Consider the following 12,229-nt stretch of genomic DNA (forward strand, 5'->3'; position numbering starts at 1 on the left):
CTCTGCGCCAGTGTGATGTCCTCCAGGTCGGAGTCGTCGGCCTCGGAAGCGCTGACGACATCTTCCTCCTGCTCGGTATGTTGTTGCCCCGAAGCTCCGGTGTCGTCTCCGAAGATGTCCGGTGGAGCCGAGGTCGATGAGTGCGCCATGGTGCGTCGAGCTCTTCGATCCCGGATAGTCTTTTTCGATCGAAAAGACTTGCAGGCGGGGTAGTCTCGGGCCTCGTGTTCGGGAGAGAGGCAAAAGGTTACACACCTGATGGAGGTCGGTGTGGGGAAATTTAGACCCACATTTTGGGCACTTTTTGAATGGAGTCCTTTCCATCGGCCGAGACCGGAGTCGAGGAGGGCCCGAAGGCCGGTGCCGATGTGTGGAATCGAGAAAGTGCCTCTAAGTGAGATGAAGAAGATGATTGATGAAGAATCTCGATGGACGAGGATTTTCCGTCAAGGCTGGAACTGGAAAAGTTCGAAGCCGGAACACGAAGTATCACATGCGAACCCGATGGCGGAAAATCTGAGGATGGAGCCGAAGCCCATGCGCAGTCCGGACCGAAGGAGGAGTCACCGAACTCGTGACTTCCAAAGACTGTCCAAGAACAAAAACAAACTGCAAACATCCGGGCCCAACACCAGATGGCGATCTATGCAAAAGTGTACAATCTGCAGCTCATATGCCTCGAACACTAGGTTTTCGGGTTCCTGTATTTCAAAGCTAGTAGAACATTTTCTTTACACTAATAGAAATAATTTAGCTATGATGTACACAAACTAAACAGACTGTATGCCTGTTCTATCTGCCTGCTAGGAAACACCCCTATTCTACCGAAATGATATGCACTTTTTTTTTTTTTTAATACCAAAAATGTTCTGGCGTCATCTCTTTTTACATTTTTTGTGAGATAGGCTTACAATAAAATGTAAAACAAATAAATCTGTACTGCCTTTGCTTCGGCTTGTTTCTACTTGGAATAACGATCATGGAACTATCAACCACACACCAGACTCAACTAGAGCTGGGGTGCTTATTATCTTTGTAACTAGAGGTTTGCATGCTTGCTTTCTTTATTCAGCAGTCAGTCAGGTCTGGGAAATATTCAACAAAGTTTTCTTTTCTTGGGGTGTTAACCATAAGTTTAGCCAACTTGAATCCCTCGTTGTCTGTAAACCCTCAATGCCCCAGGACATATCCACCATCTTCACATTTTCTTTTAAACAGGTTTTCTATTGTGTTACATCCTATTTTAAACTTCCTTGCTAAAATCATCAAACCCAGGGTGGTTCATGTTGAGCAACAGAGATCCTGGAACAATTTTTTGGCACAGCTGGCACAGCTGTAATTGTACCTTTGAGTAGGAAACTTTCAGTCAGTGATACTTCCATTAGTTACTGCGAACTGTAAATGAGCTGCCATAAACTAACACTCTAAATCTGAGTGTAGGCTGACATTTATTTTTATAATACAAGATAAACTTGTAGGTTACTCTCCTTTTCTACCTCATTCATTTGCAAAATTAAAAATAATTAAAAGTGAACAGAACAAAGGTGTGCAGCAAATATCTTCTGAAAATGCTGGCGCGTGAAGACAAAGTTAGGCATATCAACAGCAACTACATCGATAGTTTCTATCTCCACATCCATTACACATGCTGTGTAACAACATCAGGGACATCAATTTAAAAACAGCAGTTACACCATCCTCCAGGAACAGGTTAAAAATCACATAGTACAATGCCCTAGTAGCGAAATGGAGTTCAGGAGATGGGATGGCAATTCATAGAGAAAACCTATAACCGAGAACTAGGTTTTAAAGTAAGGAACTCTGTCATGGAGTTCTCTCTGACATGGATTAGTAGAACAGAGTAGCAAGCTAAACTACTCTTAACCCTGAAGAAGGGTTCCAAAGATGAGGCGAAGAGGTAGAGAGATTACTGAGCAAACAAGCTGCACAATGAGGCCTGACCTATCAGAGAAGCATTCTGTATTATGAAGATGCTGACTGTGTCAATATGTGTTTAAATTAGATAGATGGGGTAGATGTAGGTCACATGTGAATCTACAGACCGCATCCTGTAACCCAATGTTTTCGACCTGGACGTTTTCCTTCCATTCTATGGAGGAGGTGTGCTTGTAAGTAGGTCTGTGGTGGTTTCATTCAATGTAGTCACAAACCTTCTTTAAATGAAACCGATGGGCGTTCTCACACATTAACACTACAGTATGTTGGCATACCTAATGGCAACCCCCATTTTTTTTTAGGTATGGGCTGATGACAGTTCACACTTGCACTGCATATATTCCCAGTATTACATAAAAATGTAAGTCTGAACTATATAGGATGAGAAAATAACTTACCGTTGTTAAAACTCTCATAATAGTGTCTATATGCCATCGTTTGGAAGGAGCGTATCTAGGAGGAAGAAAACAAATGTTAACTAATACGGAAATGTTGGAAAATCCTAGGCGGAGATGTGGAACAACAGCAAGCAAGATGTGTTCCTTCATGGTCATGGTATGAAGGCTACATTTTGTTTGTGACTTTTGGTTTTAAGAACTGCTATCTTCTGTGAGGGTGAAAGTGTATGGTACAGTGCTGAGGGAAGACAAAAAGATTTGCAAATAAGGTATTCAGTTCTTACTTTTCTGCTGCTAGGAAAATCCCAGATGCACAATCGGATTTGAATTCTGGCTCACAAGAATCCAGAAAGTATAGTAGCTCCTTCATCATTCCACGAATATTATTGCCATTTACTAGAGCAAAACTCAACTCCATTGCACGCCTGCAATAAAAGAAAATAAATAAGTCACTCCCCAAGCATTTATAGCATCACTGACATCCCTATCGAAACTGAACAGAAGATATTGCTGATGCCTATTACTTAAAGCAGAGCTTGCTCAGCACCAACCTGAAAGGCCACTTAGCACTGTTCACACCAGCAGAGTAAGTCACTAATTTAGTACCAAATACACAATATTATTGAGTGGCACAGACAAAACACAGCACAGCTCTATGCAATAGTCAGTCAGCTTCCACAACTAATAGTTGAGCATAAAAATAATCGAAGGGGCCTCCTGCAAGTAAGTCTTCCGGGTGAGAATGAACTTCGAAGGAGAGGGGGCCGGACCCAGAAAGAAGTGCTTTATGCAACATGTTGATCTGCAGGAAGGTGGCAAAAGAGGCTATCCTCACTGAGTTCTAGACAAGAGACTTGATTAGTTACTAAATGTTACTTGTGAAACTGGCAGTGACCCAGGAGGAGACCGCGACAGTGAACAGTTAGGGGCCTGAATCAGGCCAGGAACCTGAGTAAATCACTGAAGCTGGGCCTTGCACAAACTGCCTGCATTAGATGGGCAAAGTGCTTTTAAGCAGCACTGTAGGACAATAGCAATGAACCCCCCCAATCCCCCCCCCCCCCGTCTCACGTTACACAGGCAAAAATCTGTAACCCTTGGAGGGAGAAGGTCCAGGATCGCCTCCAAGGGCAGGGGCAAGGCGGCCAAATACGGTAAGGGGCACGTAAAAAAAAAAAAACATGCCCTGGAAAACATCCAGTCGCTCACCACTACAACAAGCATTGACATAGACAATAGGTCTTGCCTTTGGGACCGTTAAAGTGTTTAGCCATGCAGCACACACATACACAGAAACAAAGGACTCTGCAAAATTAAACACACCAAAAAACCAAGGCCACCTCAACCTGAAATCCTTCCAAGGTTGAGAACACTGGTACCACCTAGTAGCAGAGACGGCAGCTCGGAAGAGAAATATGCGGTGTGAAGGAAGAGCAGTAAAGGGGTCCGTGGGCACGAAGATCCCTCCCGCCCCCCCACACACACGTAAATTAGGAATAGTCTGCATTAAATGTTCGCTCAGTAACCCAGGCCTGGTCAACTATTTATATCTCAAGAGATCTTTATATCACGCTTTTATGCCGCCTTGCCCTTGCAGTCGCTTTGCGGCACTTTAAATTCACCAGACCACGCCTAAAGTCGGCTACGCAGCCACAGATGCCCTCGCGTGCACGTGGGGGACGCTGCCTGGTGTGGTTACTCTGGATTTCAGAGTCACAGCACCGGCTTACAGCTGTGACCACATATGTGGCCAATGGCTTCTTGTGACTCCCTGGCAGCAGTCTGTGGTTAGCCTGCATCAACATTACGAAAAGGAGGGTCCTTTATAGATTGCTTGCACGGGAGCAAAATGCTTCTCAGTGCTGGGAAATCACAGAAACCACCGGACACTCGGTAAACACGACGTCACTTCACTACTCGCCTGAAATAACCTATTACAGGTGAATTGTGGGTACCTTCCTATTTTGTTCTGCCATCATTCAAAACACGTTAGTGAACGTGTGTGTAGGAGTGCAGCGCCTCAAAGCCGTGACGCTGTTAGCAGCCACTGCTTCGTGCCAAAATTAAACACGGCTGCAATGAGACCCCATGAGCGGCTGGATCGTGAAAGTGACTGCTGGGTTGCCCCATACACAGAAAGGAGTTGCAGTGGTGCGCAGCGTGATGAAACAAGAAAACAAGTTGTCCGGTTCCAGCTGCTCGCTCCAGACAGCTGGAGGCAGTGGGAGTGAACATTTACAGAAAAGGTGGGACATGCACCCGCCTTTGGCCAATTGCGTGCTTTCATTTTTTTAAAGCCACACCCAAAGGCCAATAGAATGTGTGGAAGTTCAAAAACCACACGGACTGGTTTGGAGAAAGTCTGGAGTGATTCCAAAAGGCCTCCCCATAGAGCAGGAACAGAAGAAAAGACTTAACTGCAGACAACAATGAAAGGGTTGCCACCAATATCACCCAGGTTTGCCTTGAACCCTGTCTTCAAGAGATGCTTGCGAAGTCAGATCATTAAAACAAAACCTGATGACATGTATTTAAGAACTGCGAACAGAGATTACTTGCAGCAGAGTGGACAGCAGGGAGTACACAATTTTGGAACAGACCTTGAAGGGGGAGAGGACTTGCAGAACTTTGTACAGGACCTACTGCACAAAATCAGAGTCCTCCCAGAAGTCTCTCAAATCAACAATGACTGGACAGATTCTTCACAAGACAGAGCCACAAAGAAACCCCTCTAGACAATCTAACTAGAGTGCATCTCATCAAGGAGAAAAAAATACGTAATGAGGTAATCAAGGGAAAAAGAAAAAATCATTGTTGAGGGACACAAGATCCATACATTTTAAGACCTTTCTGCAATAACCCTAAGAAAGCAGAATTACCTTTGCCCAGTAATGGAGTTACCCAGACAAATCAAAATCCAATATCAATGGGGATACTCTGCTTGATGTTTCACTGGAATGCCAAGCACGTAGCCCTACATACCTTGTCTGAGGTCAAATCACTTCGGATCTACAAACTGAGGGAGACAAAAGAAAATTGGCCCCACCATGGTACACCCAGAACAGTACTTGACCTGGCAGATAGCAAAAAGCTGGAACAGACCATGTCAGCAAACCAGAAAGTGTGATTCAGCAGCTAAAGATGATGTGCTGAGGCTCCTCAGTAGACTTGGGGGAAGAGCCTTACAGGGAGAGGCCAGTCTGGTTTCTGGAGCCTCCAGGAAGCATGAAGATCCAAGAACAAGAAAAGAGGTGCAGAGACTCGCGCTGAAGGTGCAAAAGAGGATGGGCATGGTGAATGAGATTGGGTCAGAAGGGTCCCACACCTTAACATCTACAAGGGATAAAAGGCATTATGAAGGTACCTCACAATTCACCCACTTACTATTTGCCCCTACTACAGGAGATGAGTCAATACCCAGAGGACAAATCTTTCAATGACTCCGCGAAGATTGGTAGGGATGTTCAGTCAGGTCGATTTGGCCAGTTACTGGTGAAAGTTCGTTTGCAGGGGAGGGAAGATAAGGGAGAGGGAAACCTTATACAAGGAACACAGAATGAAAATAGAGCCCAAGGGCTGATAAACAGCAGTGTGAAACCTCCAACGGGTTGGGGGGGGGGGGAGGGGGGGGGTTGAGTGATTTCAAACTAAAATCTCTTATTGTTAATGGTCAGACATGACACAGATGAGGTTTTCCTTTAGTAAATGCATCTACTCAAGCAGGATCAATTTATATGCTCCTATGACACTGCTCAAAAAACCCTCGCTGCAACAAACTGAGACCCATTATTGAATACGAAGGGTGACAGAGTAGTTGGGCAGCACATTACCTTAGCCTGGAATTCCAACATGGATAGAAAAAATTTCATATTTAGGAAGAAGCTGAATGTCCACAGCACTGAAAAGGGAAATACTAGAGCATGAGCTAATTGACGCATGATGGTACTTCCGACCCGATCAAAACGATTTTTAATTTTACCTCCAACGGCATTACATACTCAAGAACAGACTACATCCTCATTTCTTCGTTGTTTAAACAAAGCAACTAAGTTGAACATTTCTATATCTGATCACGCACATCTAGAACGGATATGAGATTAGCAGACAAAGGCTTGTATATATGAAAGCAGACACTATGATGGATCCAGTTCACAAAGCTACACTAACATCAGTAATTCAAGAATATTTTGAAATAAACAAAGGACCCTAGTTTACCCTGGTCACATTATGGAATGCTGTCAAGCCGACCACCCTAGGAGTTGCTAGAAGCACAGAGGTAGAGTAAGCTCGAGAGAGGAGGTACCTTGAGCTCAGGCTAACTGAGATTAATGCCCTAGAGCCTCTAGACAAGCAGAAACACTGTAGGAAACCCCAACGGCAATTAGGGCAAACGGTGTGGAAACTGCGCTATTAAAACTAGGCCAGCACTGCTACGATGAGGGAGAAAAAGTAGGCACACTTTTGGCCAGGATAATACATCCATGGAGAGCACAGACTAATATACTGAATGTGAATAAGGAGGATGTCAATTGGGCCATTAAGAAGAGTGACAAACTAGAACCCTTCAGAGATTATCAAACTTTTGACAATAGGGAAAGAGAATGAGGATAAGATAGAGAATTACTAGAAAACAATAATTGGCTCCAACTCATGCAGGAACAAAGGGGCACTAGAAAGCCTCATTGAGCTCTCGGAGGTCCACCAAACTTTAAACACCAGGCTCGGATGGCTTCCATTTTAAATTTTATCAAACCTTTTGTCTCCAAGGAAGGTGTAAACCTAACTGTCTGAATCAGTACACATTTACAAGAGCTACAGGTCTTGCACCCTTTATGTGTGAGGCAGATATTGAATTGAAAAACAAATTAAGGACAAACCTTGACTGCGCATCTGACAGACTCACTACACTGTTATATACAGACGCAAAAACGGTCTAAAGTTCTAGAATTCACCTCAAGACTGTTGCCCCAGCTTATTGAAGCCTAACCAGGTAGGCTTCATTAAAAAAGGCAAAGTAAGAATATCCAATAACTATCTCACTGCATAGAAAATACTATGAATAGGAGCATCCGAGTGACCCATCTATCAGATGCCAAAAAAGCATTTCGCAAGGTCAGTTGGAAATACTTTGGGGAGACTCTTGAAGAAATAAAAATGGCTAATTAAGATTTTCATTACTCATCCAATGAGAATGCTGATGAACCAATAGTAAGTAATCTATGGGTCGACTTAACACCACCCTTCTCTCAAGTTTTAGTTTAATTGGTTGGGGGGATGGGGATTGAACACTAATGCTGTGCTTTATCAATGCTGTGTAGCCTTGAAGGACCAGTCTATCTGACTGCATAAAAAGGGCTATTGGTTCACCAAATATAATATGTTTGAAAATCAATAACAAAAGATTTTGAAAGTGAAAAAAATAAAACAACTGTTCCCGCAGGCATATTATGGCATATAAGTGAAAAACAGCAGCTGTTTTAAGGCAGGCAATTGTCCCCAAACATATGCTATGCATCACAGGGAGTGTTGCTAGTTTAGCCTACTTTGACAAACTACTGAGAGAAATTTAAAGGGCTCAACATTTTGTTTCCTTTTTGATAACTATCTAGGATAGGAATTTATGAATTTTTAGGAGGTACCTGTGAGAAAGTGGCTCTGTATATACTGTTCCCTAATAGGTACAGGGTGTACAGAGTCCACAGTCCCCCAGAGGCTGATAGAGGTCAAAGTTAGGTATGACCTTACTCTCAAAAGTGGTAGCTTGGTCGAGCAGTAAGGCAGTACCAGAGGACAGTGTAAAGCATTTATTGTACACACTCAGTCAGCAAATGGTTTCACACACTCAATAACTGAACTCTAGGCCAATGATTTGGATATATAAAATATATGCTTGTTTTATTTTTAGAACCACAAAGGGGGTAAAAATATACTTTCTCAGAATGAGAGGTTGAATATAAATACTTTTGTTTTAAGCAATACATTTGTGTAAACAGTCACAGTTGGTTGCAATAAACAATCCTATTTCCTAAACATAACAATGCATTGAGCTCAATGGTAAATTCAGGTTATTTGTAATAAATTACTTTTCAGATTACTTTTGGAATTCCAGGTCTGGCTCCTAGAACCAGCCTGGGGTCAGCATTCAGAATCAAGTGATGAAAGTCGACTTAATAACTGTAATGATTTTTAAATAATATTTAGCTATTTCAAAAGTTAGCACTTAGAAAATATTTCACAGAAAACATTCAATGGATCTCTATGGCAAGAAATTCAAATTGCAGGTAGAGTACTTTATCGTTACTTTAGTAATCCAGGACTGGGTGCCTAGACCCAGGACTGGGGTCCTTATCAAAAGCAGGTAAGTAATTTCGTTTGCAGAAATGGTACGATTTTAAAAGAATATTTCAAATTTGCAAAAGTAGACACTTAGAAGAAATTTCACAGAAAAGCAGACAATGGTTTCCTATGGGAGAAAAATGAGTTAGAGGTAAGTATAGTTGTGAAGACTTTTCAGAGTCAGGACTGGGCACCAAGATCCAGCACTGGGAGCTCACCTAGGAGCAGGTGAGTAAATTCGTTTTTGTCACTTGGCTGATTTTTGGTGAATTTTTGCAGTTTTGAAAAGTTCACACTTAGAAGATTTTTGAAGAAAAAGTCAGTCAATGTTACTCTATGAGGAAAACGAAGTTAGCGGTTTAAGGGTAAGTACTCGACTGGTAGTGTTGAAATTCCGGGCATGGACTCAGGGGTCCCCCAGTGTCAGGTAGGTACAGTTGGTTCACCCTCAGCGGTTTCAGGACGGCCGGGTGCAGAGAGAGTTGGGCCCAATGTTATCCTATGAGGGATAGGGGGGCCTTGGTTGGTGGCTGCTGTCTGGCAAGCCACGCGGCTGTGGGAGCTGGGCTCCTGGTCACTTACTCAGGGCAAGTGGGGAAGCAGGTTAGTGTAGAGAGGGCACTGCCAGGGCCACTCGGGCGGCTGGGTGCAGGGTGCTTTTGAGCCCTAGGGCGCTCAATGGAAATCAATGGGAATGTTCCGGTTTGGAAAGAGGCTGCAGGCTCGGGGACGAGGTTGTTTCAGGTGCCACCACCACTTCGAGAGGTAAGTTGGGTAGTTGTAGGTTAGGTGGGTACCCCGGGATTGGGCACAGGGGGTCGCAGGGCGCCGGGTGCAAGGATGCCTTTTGACGTCGGGAATCTTACCCTCTGGTTGATCGCGGCTGGGGTGGCACTTGGTTCTGAGGCTGCAGGCTTCTTCCGGGATGTCGAGGGGGGTTCTTGGGTGCCGGACTCTGGGTCACAGTCGCCGTGGGGTCGTCCTCTGGGTCTTTGTCCACTCCGGCACTGGCCAGGCTTGGCTGGTGCAGAGTGTGTTGGGTCCGCGGTCCCGGGCTGGTGCCAGGGATAGCAAATAGGTTTCTTGAGTAGAGCCTCTACTCGTGGGAGTCCCAGGGGCTTAGAGCTAAAAGGTAGCCAGGTCCTCCGGGGTTGGTGAGGTTGCTGGCCACGTGGGATGCCGCGCTGGTGCAGGTTCGAGAGTCGACAGGCCGGTAGGGCTGGGGCCAAAGCAGTTGGTGTCTTCTTCTCTTTTTAGCAGCTGCAGGGCAGGTCTTTGTTCTTCTTGCTCTTCTTGTCGTTTTCTATCTGGAATCTAAGGAAGGAAGGTTCAGGGGGCCCCTAAATACTAGAGTTAGGGGCGTTACAGGTAGGTGAAGGCCAGGGACCAATGGGTCCTTGTCCTGGGGTGGGTACACCCCCTATCCTGCCTCTCTCCTGTGGGAGGGGGGCAGTAGCCTAATCCTGATAGGGTAGGGCCTCCCATCTTCAAGATGGCGAGAGCCCGGAGATGTGCTTCACCTCGCCTCCCCCACCTGAGGGGTGGGGTGGGCAGGCTGGCACATCCCCTGTCCTTGTATGGGGTTTCCGGCCAAGCTTCCCGCCAGAGTGGGGGGTTGCAGTGGCCTGGGGAAACTCCAACTGGCGGCATGCCTTTGAAGCTTCCCTTTGCTCATCCTGGGGGAGGAGATTTCTCACCTCACCCAGGATGTGCATTGTTGCAGGCCCGGGAGAGCAGGGGCTCTCCCACCCAGGGGTCCAGCAACGTGTCTGCTGTGTGGCAGCCTGGGCAGCCTCAGAGCAGACGTGGATTGTAAGTTAGCTGTAAGGGGGCATCTTCTAAGATGCCCTCTGGGGTGCTTAGTACATTAAATCCTACACTGGCATCAGTGTGGGTTCAATGTGCTGAGAAGTTTGATACCAAACTTCCCAGGCTTCAGTGTTGCCAATATGGTGCTGTGGAGCTCGTGTTTGACAAGCTCTCAGCACCATGTATTCTTAAATGACAGCACTGCACTTACAGTGCCCAGGAATGGACCCGGGTACTGTAGGGGCACAGGGCTCCTGCTCCTGTGCCCACACCATAGGCGTAATGCACCCAGCTAGAGGGGTGGCTGACATATGCCTTGGCAGTGTAGGTGATGGGCATGGTACACAGTGATGTGTGCCATGTCGACTCTTTGTTTTGTCCTGCACCCAGACACTCAGCCTGCAAGGGCAGTGTGTGTGTGTAAGGGTACAGGGCCTCTGAGGGTGGCACAATGAGTGCTGCAGCCCTTAGAGGCCTTCCCTGGTCACAAGGCCCTGGGTACCTAGGGTACCATTTACTAGGGGCTGACATGTGGCTAGGGTTTGCCAATTTGGAGTTTGTGTGGTTTAAGGAAGGAACATAGGCCCTGGGCACCTGATTGGCAGGAACCCAGGGTACACTCAATCGAAGTACATTCAGCAATTTAGCAAAAAGTGGGGGCATACCATGCAAGAAAGATGGCACTTTCTCACAGTACCCATAGTTGAGAACTAGTGATATTAGTAATTAACGTATTTCTCCATCATTTGATTTTGATTAATATTCACGCACAATAGAACAAAATAGCAAGCCTAACCATTTCCAAAGGAAATTAGAAAGAGAAAATGATTCTATTTGGCAGAGGAAAGGTCAACTAATTGTGACTCTGCTTTAGAGAAGACTGAAGAACAAAATCCTGCTTTTCATATGGACAAAGTCTCATTCTTCTCTTATGCAACTTGAATCCTCAGGAACGTTGATGAAAAAAAACACATGGCTTTCTGTACTTGAGAAATGCAACTGTGCTTTAACTTAGCCATAGGTTTATATCTTCCAGTGATGTACAGAAAAATTCGAAATAGCCCCACATTAAAACTATTGTAGGAACCCCTTTGAAAGTAGGCAATGTTACCTGTAATAAAAATGTGTTTCTCTTTAAACATAACTGTATTCGATGGTCTAGCTAGTTTGCGTTTTCTTGGTACTTTAACTGAGAAGATTTTTTTTTTCTGTCAAACATCGTTAAACTGAGAAATACATTATATATATTATATATATATATTATATATATATATATATACACACACACACACACACACACACACCTATACATACATACATATATATATATACATGCATACCTATATATACATACCTATATATACATATATATATAGCCTGCAAGGTAAGCCCCAAGCATCTTGTAACAAATCTGCTATCTTCAGCTTTGTAAGGTATGGGGTTTAAGGTCTAGGATGTCCAGCAAGTCAACTAAAACACCTACTATCACGAAAATTAGCAGTGTCACTGCTAAAACCAGATACATGGTTTGTGAAGGTACTATTCAATGCTATACATTTAACGGTTTGCTCATGACACTTGAGACCTTGAAAAAATAAACACAACAAGCAGGCATATCAAAGTAACTTGGCATTGACGTAGGTCAGGTCACTGTTTGACAGTATACTGCTCGCGATCCTGAAACTAATTAGACAGCAGGGAGAGACAAAACTCAAATGTTGGAAAGCAAG

At 44.6% G+C, this 12,229-nt stretch overlaps 1 protein-coding gene across 4 annotated transcripts in view; it reads right to left on the minus strand.

The window, feature by feature from the left end:
- Positions 1-12,229, minus strand: part of AP1G1 (adaptor related protein complex 1 subunit gamma 1) — a 691,372-nt gene that overhangs the window by 306,871 nt on the left and 372,272 nt on the right. For all 4 annotated transcript variants that reach the window (XM_085636792.1, XM_085636794.1, XM_085636795.1 and 1 more), the window contains 2 exons: positions 2,639-2,779; positions 2,355-2,409 (listed from right to left, as the gene is read on the minus strand). In XM_085636792.1, the coding sequence (XP_085492918.1) occupies positions 2,355-2,409; positions 2,639-2,779 (196 nt within the window). The remainder of the gene's footprint in view (positions 1-2,354; positions 2,410-2,638; positions 2,780-12,229) is intronic.

The sequence above is a fragment of the Triturus cristatus genome, chromosome 12, assembly GCF_964204655.1.
Source record: "Triturus cristatus chromosome 12, aTriCri1.1, whole genome shotgun sequence".
NCBI lineage: Eukaryota > Metazoa > Chordata > Amphibia > Caudata > Salamandridae > Triturus > Triturus cristatus.